Source organism: Lotus japonicus, chromosome 2 (genome assembly GCF_012489685.1).
Source record: "Lotus japonicus ecotype B-129 chromosome 2, LjGifu_v1.2".
Classification (NCBI taxonomy): Eukaryota; Viridiplantae; Streptophyta; class Magnoliopsida; order Fabales; family Fabaceae; genus Lotus; species Lotus japonicus.
Genome location: NC_080042.1, coordinates 91,827,680 through 91,847,448, shown reverse-complemented (window position 1 = coordinate 91,847,448; position 19,769 = coordinate 91,827,680). Strand labels below are relative to the sequence as shown.

The following is a 19,769-nucleotide window of genomic DNA, read 5'->3' as shown; positions in this document are numbered from 1 at the left end:
AAAAAATTATGATGATTACCATGAATTCCGCTATTTCAAGAGAAAATGATTTTTCCGTAAAAGATACAAATGAAAATATGCAATAAATAACTTGAACATCAAATAGTACTTATCATCACTTGAACTATATGTAAACCCTACATTGCATGGTATATCATATTTTATTTTAGTTCCTCAACTTCAAAATAGATGGGTTCAAGCACTCTAATTATAAAACTATGCAGTTATTGAATAAGAGAGACCAGACCAAAACTCACCAAAAATAATGTATTTTATTTGGAGCGAAAACATATTTAACCTCTTCATGATGTTCAATATCAATAGTAAGAATTATCAAGGGCATTTTTTCTAATGTAACGAAACAAAATTGTTATCTAAAGGTTGTTTAGAGATAACAAAGTTGTTCATGAGCTGAATGTTGTGATTTGTGCGGGCTTCGTAACATCAACATACAAAAGATGTTACCTAATAAACCTACCCGACTGGAGACTTGCAAGATTATAAAAATTTAAATGTCATTAAAATCCATTCGGTGACAAAGTAAAATGTAAAATATCATGTTGTGTAAGTACTTTATACATTTTTGTAATTATATGAAAGAAATTTTACATTTGAGACAACACATGATTAAGAAACATCACTGAAGGGGACCACCTAAATTTCAATCTCATACATTGGGAATGTTGATACAATGTATAGTCCAATGATAGATTAAAACTTTCAAAAAAAATGATAGATTAAAAATAATAAATTATACAAATCCGAAAATGGAATCCTGCAATCAATAAGATACAGGGCAGGTGAAGACTGTATACTCTTACGGCCGAGTCAGTTTCTTTCTGGTCATTATTTTTTGCCAGTATCCGATCCCTCGTTTCTGAAACTATCTAATATTTTACTACAGTTGTTCATTGAGGAAGCATCAAGAAGACCGTGATTCCAAAGTTTGATCATGAATAATCTCCAACACCTGAATATCAGGATATTTAATTTTGCAAACACAGGATGCTAAAATAGTAGTAAAACAATAATACTAAAGAAAAAATGTATATGAACAACAACTTGGAGAGGATTGTTATGTGGAATCCTAACAACATGGACACGTGGAAGAAGGGGAGTGGTCGGAAAGGTGCGGGAATCATCGAGGGAGGGTGAAAAATGAAGAGAGGAGGGGCAAGGAGGGAGGTTAGGAAATTCTCTGGATAGTGCGGGGTGGCTTGTGCCTAGGCACAGAAGTTTCTTACTCTGATTTTTCTTTTCCGTTTTCCTATAATGATACTGTGTAATTCCTATTAGGCTCTTACATTCAAAGCTAGTCTCTCAAATATCCATACCAAGTGAAATAATACATTCAGTTCCTATCACCAAGTGTTTGGGTTGGCTAATGAAAATAGCTTTTGAGTATGACCTACCTAAAAGCTTCTTGAGTTTATTTCAATAAGCTTCTCAAATTAGCTTATAAATGTGTGATATAAACGCTTAATTAAGTTGTTTATCTAAAGGCGCCCTTACAGGAATTTAGCACAATTTTTCACCCACTTATTATAGCTAGGATAGATTTTATTAAGTGATTCATTAGTACTTGGTAGTTAATTTCTAGAACTCATCACTTCAGTACTGCCAAGGACAATGGGTAAACAGATACTTCTATGATCTTTCAGCATGATTCAGGGAAGTACATAGAATTAGAGAAATATTGATGAAAGTAAGGAGCAAAATGAATACCAAAATAAAGCTGGGGATGAGATCAGCTCTTTTCCATAAAGCTTCGAAAATGCCTCACAGGCCCATGGCATGTGACCATCAGCCAGCACCCTACCACAGTAAAAACACATGAAACCAACAATAATCATGCACGTGAATTAGAACATTTATTTCATTCATCATGTCAAACCCAGCTAGCAAACTAGTAATAATTATGAGGGAAAAGGAACAAAAATGAATGATTAATATGGTGGCCACCAGAAGACACCTTTGTTTCCTCATAAAAGAGTTCCAGAGATGCATGAGCTGCTTTTCATCTTTGGAAACGTCCACAAAATCATCAAGCATCTGCAACATTAAGTAATGGTGGTAATGTAAATTTGTTGCACTTTAAGCATCCAATAGTGAACTTCAAAAGATCTTAGGAACAACCTAGAGCAGTAAAGAACCAAAATGAACTAGGAATTTTCAGAAGTAAAAAGGAGCAGCATAATTTCAGCAAAATATAATTTGGCAACTAAGAGTTGGAACGCTATACTAAATGCAATAAATTATCTGTTCATTCTACAACATGTGCCAGAAGTAACAAATCCAAATACATTATTTTAATATGTAGAAAAGGGAAAAAAAGTGAAAAAGTAGAAGGATTTGAAAGATTTTTTAAGTTTACCCTTCTATCTTCAAGATCAGCAATGTCATCATCACCCTCATCTTCACTATCACGATCTGATAACACTTGATCTAGTGCCATAGGCTTCAATCAAAACAACAAAGAGATGGAGATCAGAAACAACTAAAATATATTATTTTATCAGCCCATGTAAGGGTTTGAAATTCAAACCAATCAGATACTTTGAACGCCCAAGACTAAAACTTTTCACAAACTATACAACAATTATAGTATTATATCAAACCTAGCTGGGGTTGGTGTTACACATAAGCACATCAAGATAACTATTGTACATCAAACTAAATTTTTTTTCAATAATATCCAAATGGAAAAGAATTACAGAGAAAAGCTTTGAAGATCCTAAAAGCTATTCAAAAAAGAGAAAATAGTCATTTGAAGGGATCTAGATATGAAGGGAAATAGGGGAACATCAGATAAATTAGCCAAAAGAGAGCAGAGGAGACAAATTATATGAGAAAATAAATAAAGATCTTCTGACTTCATAGCTTAACCAAACTGTTAGAACATCCAGAGAATATCTCATAATATCATTATTGTATATTAGAATATTTAAGTATTTTATATGATCTTGTTCATGATTTATCGTTTTATCTTCATGTATTAGAACTTAAGTAGGATTAGGAGTTCAGTAATAGTATAAATAATGGCTAGTGCTTTTTATATTGTGTCACATCAATATCAATTTCAGAGTATTCACTCACTAGCTTGTTCTCTTTCCTCCTTCCCTACTTAAAATGTCTAGAATATCAAACAACGAAAAAGCTGATAATGGACTCTAGCATATGAAAAAGCGAGTTTCAAAAATCAGAAGATAAAGAAAACCAGTGGTAAACATTGACCCATGTACGATTGTTAGTTTGAGATTAAATTTCCAAAAGCTAGTGGTAATTACAAAATGAGAATTAGAACTCTAGTACCCAATCCAAGCATGAGTGTATGACAGATAGCAGTTGACATAAAAAGCAAAGGTTCCCCAGTTAACAAATCACAAGAGCCTGTAATTCACTTGTAGCAAATAATTTATACATAAAATGGCCCATACACCAATAATCTTAAGAAGCGCATATGTGGGGAAAAAAAATTTGAGTGAGATCTAAGATAACTAATCACCTGAACTCTATGTGAGTGAAAGAACTGTCTCTTCTGCAGGAGCATGCGACTGAAGAAACAATTTTGAATTAAGAAGAAGAATCAAAATACCCAAATCAGGACATTCATAAGATTAAAAAGAATAATGACTATGAGTCAATCCTCTCAAACTAATCATAATTCATGGTGAATACAAAGTTTAAAACATTAATCGGAAAAAATAAAATAAAATCATTTGATGGAAGATGCTGATGATGAATTGATGGCAGTAAAATTGCATATGCATGAGCCAAGAAACTCCAATCCGAGATGACAGAAATACAATAAAAAAATTGTAATACTCAAAGATCCCCAGAGGTATTTCGCTTCATATAATTTAATATTATTTAAAAATACTGAAAATGTTTTTAGAACTTAACAGTTAACAAAGACAAAGTGATGTTTAAAAATTACCATATCTATCAGAAACTATACTTGTGTCCATATGCATGAACAAAAAACCTAGTTAATAAGTGAATAAAAAATAGTTGAGTATGATCACTCCATTTAAAACCGCAGTTTTTATCTTCAAAAATAATAAAAACCAAAAACATCTTGTGAACATAGTTAACATACTTCCTTGAGTCTGAGCGATCCACATTCAACTTCTTTGCTTTGGTAGGCAGAGCAGGACCATTTTTATTTATTGTTTTACCACATTCAGGGTCCCCAGAAGATTGGGGCATGGCAATGGAAACTCCTGGAATGTTGAAACTAGATTCTACATGTTCCAGGCAGTCCATGGGGCTAGGAGGATCAGGACCAAAACTTCCCCCTCCGTGTCTTTCATTCTGCAGATTCTTCTCGGTATGAGATGCTTTAGACATATTCTCCCCTTTGCTGGACAGGATATCTACAATTAACTTTAGAATTTTAGTGCTATTCACAGAATTTATGGGTCATGAATTGTATAGACACTGATCAACAAGCTGGTAAAAAAGAGAGTGGGTATTTGCCCCTTTGCCAGAAATCCTCCAGGAGAGTGGGCATTTCCCACTTCTCTTTTTTACTGGTTAGAAACAAAATCTATTGCATCTGTCACTCTTCCGTTTTCTACAATATATGCACCAAACAATATAACCTTTTTTACTAGTATGCTTTAAAAAACAAATCTCATGCATTTTGGACTTTTGGTAACATTCGTTTGATCTAGGCCCAAAGGAACAGATAACTAAAACTGTCTCTGATATTGTTTCTAATTCTAGTAACAGAAGGTATCAAAATACAATGGATACCATCGTCTTTCTGCAAAAATCCATTCTGTATGCCTTCTGGTGAGTCCAACTCCAGGAACTTTACATTGGCACGCTTTTCATTTTGAACAGAGTCCTTTCGTCTATGCTTTCGATGTCTTGAACTGTTTAAATAACTTATGTCAACAATCTTAAAATTTTATTAATTGGTCAGTGAGAGCTTTAAATAAATATACACAACCAACCAGAAGAAGAACGTTTGTGATTGTGGTATTACTCCATCAGCAACATTCTGCAGCAAAATACATACATGTTAATAAAATATATAACTAGCAAAAAGAAAAGCATACATTTTAAATGGAAAAGGGTTTGTAATCACATAGTCATTCAAAAAAGGCGTTTTGGGCACTAAATCTTAGTAAAATGACTGAAAAATTTAAGACAAGTGTTATGTTAGATGTGTCCAGGCATGACAGAGCTTTGTTCAATCTTTACCCAATGCCTATAGGAATATATTGGGAAAATTACACATTTTGCAGCGGGAAAAAATAAAATTAAAAAAAGCATGATCTACCCCTGATCCTGACATGAGATATAGATCCTATATTATGGGACCCATTTTAACATCCATCATCAACATGAGACCCATTTTAACATACATCATCAAGACTAGTGTACTACAGACCGAAACCAAGAAAACCTAAATAGCTGCAATGAGAATGAGCTATCCAACACCAAGAGCACTTCTCTTGGTAATCATCACAGAAACTTGATTTTATAGGATAAACATTTTATGAATCCATTAGAAAGAGAACACATCTGTCAACATTACTTCTGATGATTTTGATCAACAGTATCTTCTGTGAACAACTTACAACCCTCGAGCAAAATAAACCATTCACCCCAAATCCTAATTAAATATGGTTCTGACCTCAGATCTTAATATGTCAATTTTCACAGAGACGTTCACTGCTTGGTAATCTTCAGTAACCTATAAAACACAAGTATAGTTAAAAAAACATTCAGAACAAATAGATAAGTAAAAGTTAACATATAGTTACAATTGCGAACCCAGAACTCAAAGTTGAATAGATCATGCGATGAACAAAGATGAAATCGCAAACCCTGCACAAATAAACAGAAGTTGATAAAATGGCCACAGAGAACACAATTAGAAAATGGAGAATTAAATAGAAAGTTTGAAACTGATTGGGAGAAATTGTGAAAGAAGAGCAAATTAGGAAATAATATTCTAGCAAAAGAAGAGCAAGCTGAGATGTGCAACAGTGCAAGAACCACCAACATTTACAGATTAATTTTTTTTACCACTCTGAAACAATACTACATAGACTCTGCTGTTCAAACTAGAGAATGAATATGCTAAATACTGAAATCAAATACTTTTTCCATAACAAACGTTTCCAAAGTTATCTAAATTCTAACAGAGAAAAAGGGGTGACAACCTTCCTAATTGTTAAATTATGAAAGAACCAGCATAACTATAGTACACAACTCACAGATTATACCTTAAAGCTCGCACACTGCATCAAGCAAAATGGACAAGAAAAGTCTTCAGTCACTGCACTTGGAAAGAGACAAGAAATGTACCAGTACTGTCAAAATCCTTCTCGTATATAAAAGAAATTTTTATATGACGAGTGAATAACATAACAGACCACCAAAAACAAATGAAAAAGAGCAATAAAAAATGTCAGTTCAAGTCTTATTCGTCCAAATCAGGTAGATGCAGTTCTGCACTTTATCAGCCATAAGCATTTGGAAGGAGTAATTGGTGAATCAAAAAAGCGTTGATGCAATGATCATGACAAGTTTGATTGAAGGCAGTGGTAAGATGCAAAGTTGAACCTAGTTGTTGATAATATGATGTACCTTCAGTCTTCCGAACCATGTTGCAACGGTCCCTGTAGTTGAAAATCACAATTCCTGCTCTCAACCTATAAAATAGAAGGCAACCATATATTGTCCATCCAAGGAAGCAAGAGAATGATAAAATTATAAACAAAAAGATAAAGCATAATTCAAAATAAGTCCATCTGTTAATTGTTATGCAGGCGAATTAGCAACAGCAAGATTTGCCAGCTCTTGAATGTAAATTTTGCAACAGGTATGACCAAATTGCTAAATCTAGGAATCAATCCATCCATGTCAAGTAAGGGCCACATCAATGGTTTTATATTATATTCTAACCTGTACAATCCACTAGAAACAATTAACACAGCTTGTGCATTTCTAAAAGTTTTATCTCTCCCCTTTGAATTCGGCTTACCATTAGCTCACAAAGAAAAAGAACACTCTAAAACAAATCAGTGTTATCAAATAGCGGCTATAGCGGCGCTACTCCGCTATAGCGTAGCGGATTTTTGGCTAATCGCGACATTGTATTGCCCATTATAGCGCGCTATTCCCCGCTAAAAATCGCGATTGGACAACACTGAAACAAATACAAAATTAATTTATGTCATCAATTGAATAAAAATCAACTGTAAGTGGAGTCAAAGGCGCCAAAAGGCACGTCTAAGGCACTAAGGTGGAGGCCTCAAGGGACAAGCTGACCCATCAATGAAGTGCATGCTTAAGCATGCCACTAGTGCCATATTGATAATTGAAAATTTTCCATCAAAACCAGCCACCTAAATGGCTAATTGTAATAATAACATGGATAAAATAGTCAGAACATTAAAAAAAACAGGGGTCAGCGAGCAGCTTGGAGTTTCTAAAATCTAAATTGACCATCTTAATATCTTATTCATTTATTTTTACCATGAGTGTTATGCCTAATTAGTTAGTTAGTTTGTACAGAAAATGAAAGCAAAATAGCCAAATGTTTAATTGTTTTCCCCTTTTCCCAATGTTTACACTAAACACATCTCTTCACTGGGGCATAAGCTATTATACCTTTCCTCATTACTCCTTTTCCTTTGTTGCTTTTTCAATGTGATAAAAATCGAGATTCTACGCAGGATAGGAGAGGCGGTACAAGATCGTAAATCATAAAGTCATAAATCGGATCGTAAAATTCTACCATAAATGTAAAAATATACCTAAAACATATAGACATGCATACGCAATAGCATAGATAGGGAAAATATCATGAAAATCCTATCATTAAACTAAAGTTGAAATAAAAATTCATAAGATTAACACCCAAAAAAATCATAAACTAAATCCAAAACCACAAGTGTAGGCTAACAAACAAATTAGCAACAAACTATAGATAGCATTAAGAGTAGTCTAGTCTAGCAAATAGAAGGATGAAACCAGAATGTATTGAAACGATACGTGTAAATATAAAGTAGTTGGAAGGCATATTTACCTCTTTTTTTGCCTTGCTCTTATTTTATAGCGCAAAGATCTCCTCAGAAATGTAGGCTGCAAATGAAACGAATTCTAAGTAAAATCAGCAAGTTTAGATTTTAAAAACAAAATTTGACATCTACATTAATTCTAAGATCAACTTCCAAATGTGGAAGATATATGCAAACAACACACATTATCCAACATAAATATAACACAACATCATGAGTTCAACTATCAGAAAAATCAGTCAACCGTATCTCCTATTCACATTCCATTCCACTCAAAACAAGCTCATCTCAGCTCACCATAATTGCCAAAACTTTCACCTATTTTCAGCCCTTAATTGGAGAATTTGATAATTGAAAATTCAGAAAACCTAGTGCAAATCAATGTGGCAAGAAAAACGCGTGGTAGATTACATTATGAAGACCACGGCGATAGAGAATGTTGTAGAGTTCAACAGGCTTGCAATAAATCAAGAGGCTCTCATCAGCTACGATTTCTTCTTCGCGGGCGCGATGCACTGGAGAATTTTGCCGGCACATGTTGTCCTTCGGAAAAATTTCAACCTGCATAACATGAAATCAACGTTATAGACATAGGCACAGTTGCTATCTCAAACGTTTAGGTCAAACTAACTAACCGATAGAGAAACGCTAATCGCAAAGGTGAATGGAGCTGAACGTTGAAATCGAGAGAGAGAGAGAGAGAGGTTTACGAGAGACTGAGATGAGGAACTGGAACGCGGAGGGTCGTCGTCGTCGCCGATGAGGAGAGATCTAGCGGAGAAGAAGGGGCCTAGCACCGCCAACCCAGTAAGTGAAGAGGGCTTAGGCTTGGACACAAATAATGGCCCATCTAAGTTACATGAAGATTTTTTGCACTTGGATTTTCAAGATGTGGGAGAAAACAGTTTTTATTTATTTATTTTAATTAATTAGTAAGACATCTTTAAGATATGATTGAATGGTAGTATAAAAGAAGTTTACTCCACCAATAATGGATCAAAATTAAACTTTTAATGATATTGTGAGGATCAGAGACAACTAAAAATGAGATTAGAATGTTAATTTCTTATATGTCTCCCGAAAGCGAAATATTGTTGCTTAATTGCTCAATAATTATAGTTACCATTGCTAATTTTGTTTTAGCACGATATAAGCTTCACGAGAGAAGTCTCTTACTCGTATCTGGAAGTTTCTCCACTCTCTTATTATCTCTTGCCGCGTATAGTTGTTTATTTGTTTTTTCAGTATTGTAAGTGTAAAAAAAAATTTACCCGTAATAATTAGATAAATTATATGAACTTAATGTGTAAGTAATAATTAAAATTTAAATAGTATTAGTATTTAATTTTGAGAAATTGAAAAAATTGAAAATTTTAATAATTAGTAATGATTAGTGTAATCAACAAAAAAGCGAATGTAGTTTTGTTTTTAGTTATCTAGTGTATTTAATACAATACATTTTTTATTACTTAGTGTATTTAATGTAAAGTTCAATTGTTTTTGTCTTAAGAGAAAAATGATGATGCACTGATAGTGTAAATTTTTTTTAAACCATCAACCAATCAAATTATAATGATGTGCTACATCAATTAAATGGAATTAAATAAAAGTTATTTTTTCTCACATTCTTGTTTAAAACTCAAGTCTCCTTATATTGATGATTGATTATTGGTTTTTTTTTATCAATTTTTAAAGTTAATTACCTAAATGAACTTTGTACTTTTGTTGGGCTACTTGAAATTTTAGTTGGTAAAGGCCCAAAGACCCAATTGCATTATTATTTTTTCATTGACGGCAAAAAAAATTGAAAATTAAAAGCAAAGAAAAAAGAAGAAGAAGGATCAAGGTAAAACAACATGTAAACTATAAGTAAGGTATCCGGTCTCTCAAACATCTCATGTGATGTCAACACAGAAAAGGAAACAATGTGGCGAGATATACGCACTAATTAACCAGGGGTTTATTCATAAACTTAACCAAGTTGTATATGGATCCGATATTGCTTCAGTATGAATAGCGTAATCATACTTAAAATTTTAATTATAACTTGACAAAAAATGTATGCCAATTTAATATTGATCATGCCGCGGAAGAAAATATTATATTTGATTATTGTGATCAACACCGTGTGTCTTCAAGATCGTTTGAGTGGGAATGAGAAAAGAATTTGGTTGAATATTTATAAGAAGCCTATTTATAATCTCCCTCTGCTATTGGCACTTGCTATTGGACTTCTACACATATAGTTTATTTGCAGTAAGTATGAATGTGAAAAAATGGACAATCAGAAATCTAAAGTCAACTTATGGGGATTTTGTGATATTTAATTAGGACTTAGACCAACTCCAACCCTTGGTTCCTTATCTGGTTTCTTAACACACTATTCAGCACTATTCTGCACTATTCCTGTGGGCTCGTACTGCCACATCAGACTTAAGAAACTCCTAAGGAACTGAACCAGATTTTGCTCCAACCCATGGTTTCTTAAATTACTATTTGAAGGGTCTCACCCGTGTCCCACCATACAACATAAATTAATAATATTTATTTTCACACAATTTAGATTTAAAATTTAATACTAAATCAATTAAAAAATAATTTAATTAATATTTATACGAATTTAATTTAAATTTACTTAATAAGAAAACCGGTCAAACCGGTAAATTAAAAAATATTAAAAAAAAAAACAAACGGGCAGAAAACCGGGTCCAGCCGGTCAAAACCGGTCTGGACCGGTCCCAAACGGTTGGATGACCGGCTATCCCGGTCATCCACTATAAATACTTCCTTATCCCTCCCTCCCTCATAACCCTAGCGTCGTTTCCCCTTTCTTCTTCCTCTTCTCTTCTTCCTCACCGCCTCCTCACCGCCTCCGACCCGCCACCAAACACCCACAACCTCAAACAAAACCCGCCTCTCCGCCACCAAACACCCACAACCACAACCAAAACCACCTCACCGCCACTGACCCGCCACCAAACCCACCTCACCGCCTCCTCACCGCCACCAAACACCCACAACCTCAAACAAAACCCCCCTCTCCGCCACCAAACACCCACAACCACAACCAAAACCACCTCACCGCCACTGACCCGCCACCAAACAACCTTCACCGCCACCAAACCCGCCTCACCGCCTCCTCATCGCCACCAAACACCCACCACCGCAACCAAAACTTACCCCAGCCGCCACCAAAGCTTCAATCTGGACCCAAATCGCCCCTCAAGCACTGGATCGGAGACATGCAGACCTTCTTCAAGCGCCACCCTCCGCCACCGCCACAAGATCGCCCCTCAAGCACATGCAGGCCTTCTACAAGCTTCTGTAATTTTTTTTTTTCATTTTTCTTTGTAAAAATTTATTTTTCTGAAGCCTTGTAATTAATTTCTATTTTTATTGTTTGAATAAAATTGTGATAGTTCATACAATCTGTTAACACTGTTTCTTCCCTCTGTAATCTGTTGGAACTGAATGTGAGAGAAAGTATAGTATTTTATTTAAGGAACTGATAAAGCAGAGTTGCTTGCAGCCCATTTTTCCTTAGCTAAGGAACCGTAAGGACCTGTGCTCCAATGGGTATGAAATTGGTCCTTGGTTTCTTAGCACCTCCAACCTGGTTAAGAAACCAGCGTTGGAGTTGCTCTTAGGAGCGATTGAGTTAACATCTTTCGGATTATGATCATTACGCGGGAAGCGTGTCGCATCATTGGCGCATGAATTCATCATCCGCGGATAGTAAATCCACCACGTTACGAGTAATAAAAAGTTTAATAAAACCTTATAGCATGTTAATTAATTAAAGGTTTTGTAAGCATACTAAAATTAATTAAACTAGGAAGATTATGTTTGGATATTTGAATGTTGAGAAACGATGGGATAATAGAGTTGGATAAAAATATGATATAATATGACATATAACAAACTTTTATCATATCCTAGGCGTGAGAGGTGAATTGAATAATTTTAAAATAATTAGAAATGAGTTATTTTTTCTTTTGAATAAAAATTATTTTTATCTGTAATTTAATATTTTAAAAAGAAAATTATTTTTTTTTTCATTTTGTTGACATGGTTACTAATGTTATTGTCTATCGGTAATTGATAATGTCACTAATGTTTCCCATCGGCATAGGACTACCAATGGTGGGAATTTGATTTTACTGAGATTTTTTGACAGTATTACTGTATTAGGCCGTTCGTATTTTTCAATTGGTAACGATTTTTTGTAATATTACTTATTAAATTACCGATGGAGCCTCAGCCACCACTAGAAAAAACAATGGGGCAACAACTACCATCTACGTACACGGGTAATCTTACGGTACCTAAGTTAGTCATTGTGTAAGAAAAGTTTCAGATCATCATATCCATAAATTAAAATGTTCAATTATATATCACAATTAATACAAGGGTTAACTCTCTCCAACAAAGCATTTACTAGTGAATAAATAAAAGTTAGTGGTGAGACCAAGTACATTTGCATAATTAAGAAACGTAAGTGGACAAAAGTCGTAGAACCACTAAACTTAGGGTTCAAAGTTGTGAAATGAAAAGTAAGGGATTAAAATAGGACAATCAATAAACTAAGGGAGCAAAACCATTTTTAAGTGTTCACCAGGTATACTTATAGCAAATAGTCATAAAACTAATCTCTTGCATTATTATTAGCGCAATAAACGATAAGAGACTGATTGATCAATGAGTTTTCTCTATTTACATCATGTGAATCGAAACCCAACCACTTATTTCACATACGGTGTGTTGAATCATTATGCCAAGTTAGTTGGTTATAGCAAGATCACGAGTCACATGAGACTCAAAGTGTAATTAATCTAATGTACATAACACAACTTGAAATAAAATTTATGACACTACAATTGTTTACGTACGTTGTTCTGTAGTTTTGTTATCATTCAATGTACATCTAACACACCAATAGACCATAGTAAATTAATTATGGGCAGCCCTACCTATTTTAGAGTGGGTTGACTTGGGTTAATTCCCGGATTCCCGGTCTTACTAGTGCTTCAACTTCAGGTGTGGAAGAGAGAAAGAGATAGCATTTGTCTTGAGCAATAACAATTAACAAGAAAGACAAAATTAAGGTAAGAAACATATAGTTTAAAAAGGAGACTAATTTTAACGCATTGTTAGTATAAACCTCTTTTGCCTAAACATCCACTAATTCAATGACATTTATTCAAAAGTCAGTCATTTAAATTTTTTCCAATTAAATTAAAAGTTTATTTGCATACAGATTTAAGTTCCTAAAAAATCAAGAAGAATACGGAGTAATTAAGAGAGGAGTTCATGTCCAACACTAGACCAGAATTTAACAGCGCATCCGGCGGCTTTTTCAGGAGGTCCAAGCCTTGTTGTACTTATTATACGCAACACATAAATGCGAGTTAGTACACAATTAATGTCTATGTAATAGCGGTTCTCTTATGGAGTTGAACAAAAACGCAAGTCACCAAAATATATTTGGGTCTACAAGGGCATTTTTTTTTCTTCAATTCTAGCACTAAAAAATTTGGATCTATCTTTTCAAACTAGATGTGAATCAACTTAGATTTTCTAACAAACACACAATATATCAGTTATGGTTATTGTTTTCTTTAAAACTAATATTTGATTTTGTTATAGCAGCAACACGAATATAGATCAAGAGTAGAGAGAAATACACGAAAGCTTTGTTCACGCAGTTCGGCTAAATTGCCTACCTCTGCGACTATAGAGCAGCTATAATTCCATTTATTGATTCTTTTCTGAATAAAATAATTAGGGTTACAGTGTTACAAGCTTATATAGGGATACATGGTCTGCTACGTAGACCCCGGTCCATTGCCCCAATGACACTACACTGCCTATGAGTCATACTCAACAAATTTCTTAAAAAAGGTCAGAATAAAAAATAGCAAAACACTATTAAAAATTCTCCATTGATGAAAGTACCTCTAAGAAACTTAAAACTTTTTAGTTGTAATACAAAAATAAAAATAAAAATAAATTATACATATGAATATATTTATAAATTAATACTGGTTATAAAATTATTATGTGTTTTTTTGGTTTTTAAATTATTATGTGTTTAACTAAACACATTTTCATAAAATAATAAAAGTTATAAATAAAGTGTTGGTCTAATACAAAGCAAGCTTGACTGTTGCATGCAAGTTCGATTCAAACTTATGCTATTGTTTTAACGAAATTATTTTGTTATGAGTTATCAAACCTAATATATAAACACAACATTATTATATTCTGTTCTATTTTGTCAGGATCTCTATTCTTATGCAATTCTGTTATGTTCGTCTGCTACCAAGTCCTACCTAAAGAACCGCAAGGATGTCCAGTGCAGAGCTTTTCCTTTTGTTTTCTTTGTTTTGGCCTTTCACGCAAGTATTTGACTAGAATTGAATTGTTCTTCTGTGTGTTCAATGTTCAAACACTTTTACTACTACATTATAAAGATATCAAACTTTGGAATTGGACCTAATCTAATATGTTTAACATATATGTCGTTGCATGCTTCATCTCTTGAAATTATGTCAAGCTAGCGTCAGAAGCCACCTATCAAAGTTCCCAATTCAAAATTTATCATAGGAGGAAAAACCATAGATGATCACATTAGCCTAATTTTTCCCAACATTTTACGTATTTATCCTATAACTGCATAATTGAATCAATAAACTGGTCATTTGTTACAAAAAACCCAAGTTTAATTTAATTAAACACTGGTTATTGGATTTTACTAAAAGGAAGAGACGATAGTTGTTCTGTTATTACATTGGTAAGTTGACATAATTAACATTTCTGGACAACACAGTAGTATCACAACATATGATGAAGTTTCAAAGTCAAACGATTATATAATTCCAATGCAATGGTCAGATGACATCACGATATTTTCCAATTTCTCCAGGGACAAATAAGACATTTCATTATAAAAGCGAGTAATAACGTTGCGACGTGGGCGCAGACTTTGATGGAAACAGGACTTCCTTCCCAAGTTCTGAGGCCAAAGTTCACACTCAACCTCTCTCAACCTCTCAACACACAGACGCGGTTCAGGTTAGTACTACTATTACTTTTAGAAAAAGTTAACTTTCTCACCAAGAATTTATGAATAATGAAAAGTATTAAAATAAACAACTTTTTTGACTTTTTATAATTTTATAAGGTTGATTATCACTAGCTACTCTCAACAAAGTCTGAAGAAAAATCTTTTTGTTTTCCCATTTACTAAAAAGAAAGAAAAATATTTTTTGACTTTCTTATAATCACCATATTTATAGTTTTATCTTAACTTGTAGATAGAGGGATTTTGAAAAAAATGTCTTAGAAATTTTAAAAAATAAATCAATTATAAGGAGTGTGTTATTCAAAGATTGTTTTTTTTGGTATAGTGTTATTCAAAGAGTGTGCTGCTAGTATTTTCATTTTTAAATAAAGAAGATATATGAGAGTTAATAAAAAAAATTATAAATTTATATCAAGTGATTAATTGTTTTGTATACGAAGTATTTTAAGGAAAAAAAGAAAAAGAACACAATTTTATGATAAATTTGAACTTCTAACTACATTGGGGTAGACACTAGACATGCACTTATATTCGGAAAAAAGGGTCAAATTTGATAAATGTAATATGATATATATAATTTAATAATGTTTGTGTTAAAAAGTGAAATTGTCATTTGTACCTAGTGTGCACCTTCTTACAGGATATTATTGTAACCAAACCTTATTTTATAATTAATTGATTTAATTAATGGCAACAACTAAATTGTCAAATTAAGCCCCACCTCTTTAAATATGTCCCTCAACGACTTGAATAATTCAATTTTCCACAACTTGGATTTCAATTCAAGCGCTTGGCTTCTCTTCAGATTCTCTCAATTTCACAATCTCTGCACCTGCTAGCTGCCCAATAATTCAATCAATCAACAATTCGATTCATCTCAACACAATTCAACAATTTGATTCTTGTTCTTGTTCATCAACAATCACCATGATGCAAATCAGCTCCACCATGCCCGCTCACAACCTTCAAAAGTTTCAAGGACTTAGATGCCCCAGCTTCAGGTGCAGCAGAGCCTCTCCCCTCAAACCTTCCACCATGAAACGCCCCATAACCTTCTCTTCCCTCCATGTCCAGAACCCCACCACCGATTCCACTCGTTTGCACCTCGCAAACCTCGACAAGATCCTCGGCAACCAGAAGCCGATGTTATCCACACAGCACCACCAACCCCCACCACAACCCATTGAGTCAAAAGACAAGAAGGGAAGGAGCTTTTTTGACAACCTCAACCTGGCTCGCCTCTGGCCGGAGATGAAAGGCGCAGCGGAGGAAATGTCCCCGCACCACCTCAACCGCCTCCAGCGCCTCCTCTCCATGACGTCGGAGTATTCCCCGAGAAACATCCTCAGCGGCCGGTGGAAGGAGTACCACGGCAGCAACAACTGGAAAGGGATGCTTGATCCCCTCGACGAGAATCTTCGCCGAGAGGTCGTCAGGTACGGCGAGTTCGTACAGGCGGCGTACCAAGCCTTCCATGCTGACCCTGCCATGTCCACGACAGAGGCCCCACACCCCCGCCATGTCCCGCTGCCAGACGCGTCCTATACTGTGACCAAGTCCCTCTACGCCACGTCATCAATTGGGTTGCCTAACTGGGTTGATGAAGTGGCACCGGATCTCGGGTGGATGACCCAGCGATCCAGCTGGGTCGGGTACGTCGCGGTTTGCGAGGATAAGAGAGAGATCGCGAGGCTCGGACGGAGGGACATCGTGATATCCCTCCGCGGAACCTCCACGTGTCTTGAATGGGCCGAGAATCTTAGGGCCCAATTGATCGATATTGGCGGTGAAGGCGAACATGACAATTCCACGGCCCATGGAAAGCCCAAAGCAGAGTGTGGGTTTTTGAGCCTGTATAAGACCAAAGGCGCACACGTGCAAAGCCTATCTGAATCAGTAGTGGAAGAAATTAGGCGTCTTGTTAATCTCTACAAAGGTGAGGAACTCAGCATAACCGTCACAGGCCACAGCCTGGGTGCCACTCTAGCATTACTAGTGGCTGATGATATAAGCACTTGTTGCCCAGATGTCCCACCGGTGGCAGTTTTCTCCTTCGGTGGGCCTCGGGTGGGCAACAAGGCCTTCGGGGACCGCCTCATGGCGAAGAATGTCAAAGTTTTGCGAATTGTGAACTCGCAAGATGTGATCACAAGGGTGCCTGGGAATTTTCTCAGCGAGGAGGTTGAAGAGAAGATCAGGAAGTCAAATGTGGGTGGTGGTGTGTTGAGCATGCTGGAAGAGAACACGCCGCTGGGTGCGTACTCGCATGTGGGAGCGGAGTTGCGGGTGCACACGAAGATGTCACCGTACTTGAAGCCTGATGCTGACATGGCGTGCTGCCATGACTTGGAGGCTTACCTTCATCTGGTGGATGGGTTTTTGGCTTCTAATTGTCCCTTCCGAGCAAATGCAAAGAGGAGCTTGAAAAGGTTAATGCAAGACCAGAGCTCTAATGTGAAGAAGTTGTATACAAGCAGGGCAAAGGCCTTAACTGTGAATCTTAGTAATCAGGGATCCATGTCTATGTCTAGATCCATGTCTATTTCTACTCGTTTACCTAGTCCATCTTAATATATAAAACTCAAAATTGTGAATATACACAATGTCTTTTACAGTATACACTATGTGTTATGCTTGTCTTTTACTCCCCCAGTTTACTGCACAAGTTATCAAGCATTCAAGCTCCAAGTTCTAAGGACTTGTATGATGACTTGAAATTCTATCTATCATGTCCTCTTTCTTCCTTACCTTGTGTCATCTCCTCTAAACTCTTTCCATGTTTTTTATTCCATTTCCTTTTTCTTCAGTTTTAGTTTATCATCTCTTTTTCCAGTACCCTCTCTTCCTTTTAACCTCTCAATCAGACTATCATCTCAATCTCTAAGCCTTTTGTTATGTGATTGATCTTTCTCGTAGTAGTCCTGGCATAGTAGTACGTGGATCCCTGAATATAGGAGATTCAAAGAAAAAATGAATTGCGAGATAGCGAAGAATGTCTCAAGTGTGATTGAAAATGGTTTTTCTTGGATTTTTTTTATTTGCTTATCTTATGTTATGATGTTTTGTGAAGTTGTGAATTTGAAGCAAATATTACAGTGTTTTATTCTTACCCTCTTGGTATTGAAATCTTTTGGCATTCGTTGAAGCCCTTGAACACATTCTCTAACTTTTTCCCAAGCTTTCTTCAAAGAGATTCAAGTTATAACTAACTAGAGAATAAAGTTTCATTCACACTTCATTAAAAGTGAAAATGGAGTGGAGCGATGAGAGATGTAGAACGAAAATAGAGAAAAAAATAAATAGAGATAATCATATATAATTGATTATATGAAGGACGGTTTCTACTATAGACGAATGTGACATTACAATTTACTGAAATGGTCTCATTTATTTTCATCTATTTAATATTTTTGATGAGAAATATTAACACATAGTTTAAACAAGAGAGAATATGAGATATTTTTCACATGAGGGAATTACCATCCTTTCATATTAGAATGGTGATTTTTTTATTTCAACATTAAAGATTTAGCTTAATTTCACTTTCAATCCTCTTGATCTTGACTATGAGTAATTTTAGCCCCACAATTTTTTTTAGTAAATATAATCTCTCAACTCCATAAGTTTCCAACTCTTCAAATCATAATTTCATTTCCTTCAAAATTTAACAAATTTCCATTTTTTAACATTTAAATTGTATCATATATATTAAATTCATCATAAGCCCAAAAATATTTAAAAAGAAAATGAAGATTAGTGATTTGTGCATATCTATATATATAAAGGAGACTTGAGTTATTTTGCACTCCTTTATATTAAATGCATTAAATGATAAAACATTTTCTTTGCATTAATAAGTTAAATAATAAAATTAAAAATTAAATAAAATTTCTTAAGTCATAATCTATTCAACTACCTACTAAAATGTAAAAGTCACTTTGAACATTTGTATTAACATTTTCCTTTGTATTAAATAAATTAAATTAAAATATTAAATTGATAAAATTGCCTAAATCATTAACTATTCAACTACGTACTAAAATGTAAAACTTTCAATTTAAATGTTTTTATAAATATATTAAAAAAAACCTTTGTATTATATACATTAAACTAAAAATTGATCAATAAAATTTTCAAATCAATAAGTTATTTAACTACCAACTAATTTTCATGTTTATTGTATAAGGTAGAGCAGAACATGACAAGAGGCTCCAGGACATAACACTTAGCTCTCTATAAAAGAGTGAAACAAGACACTCTAATAAAAATAATTACACTGATGTTTATCAACCAAAGAGTTACACTCATAAAAGCACCCATAATTTACATGTGAATAATTTTAGTTATATAATAATAAAGAATATTAAAATTAATTCATGTACATATATGTAAATGAGACTTGAACTATAGCATTAAATACAATAGTAGAAATGAAGACCCCTATTCACCTCCTTAAAAAACAAATCACGACTTTTCATTTTTCATAGTACATACTCACTATCCTTCATGATAAAAAACTAAATTTGCCTACATAAACAAAATAACATCAACAATCAAAATTAAATAATAATAAAATATGAATTATTAATAAATAATTTAGACAAAATAGTTTGGAAATAAAAAATTTCGCAATAAGGTATTTG

General features: G+C 34.4%; 2 protein-coding genes across 3 annotated transcripts; one reads left to right on the top strand and one right to left on the bottom strand.

The window, feature by feature from the left end:
* Positions 1-533: 533 nt before the first annotated feature.
* Positions 534-8,907, bottom strand: LOC130741026 (polycomb group protein EMBRYONIC FLOWER 2-like). Of its 2 annotated transcripts, none has more exons than XM_057593793.1 (15): positions 8,753-8,907; positions 8,454-8,603; positions 8,051-8,106; positions 6,607-6,671; positions 6,243-6,295; positions 5,788-5,841; positions 5,648-5,707; positions 4,962-5,008; positions 4,759-4,880; positions 4,100-4,376; positions 3,506-3,554; positions 2,375-2,458; positions 1,973-2,052; positions 1,726-1,815; positions 534-970 (listed from the first exon to the last, which is right to left on the bottom strand). In XM_057593793.1, the coding sequence occupies exons 2-15, from the start codon at positions 8,577-8,579 to the stop codon at positions 847-849; spliced, it is 1,287 nt and encodes a 428-aa protein (XP_057449776.1). In that variant the 5' UTR covers positions 8,580-8,603; positions 8,753-8,907; the 3' UTR covers positions 534-846. The 2 variants fall into 2 exon arrangements, with proteins under 2 accessions (XP_057449776.1, XP_057449775.1); XM_057593792.1 differs by having other exon boundaries at positions 8,678-8,896.
* A 6,970-nt stretch (positions 8,908-15,877) lies between these two features.
* Positions 15,878-18,235, top strand: LOC130741025 (phospholipase A1-Ibeta2, chloroplastic-like). The gene has a single exon (XM_057593791.1). The coding sequence runs from the start codon at positions 16,054-16,056 to the stop codon at positions 17,695-17,697; it is 1,644 nt and encodes a 547-aa protein (XP_057449774.1). The 5' UTR covers positions 15,878-16,053; the 3' UTR covers positions 17,698-18,235.
* Positions 18,236-19,769: the final 1,534 nt, after the last annotated feature.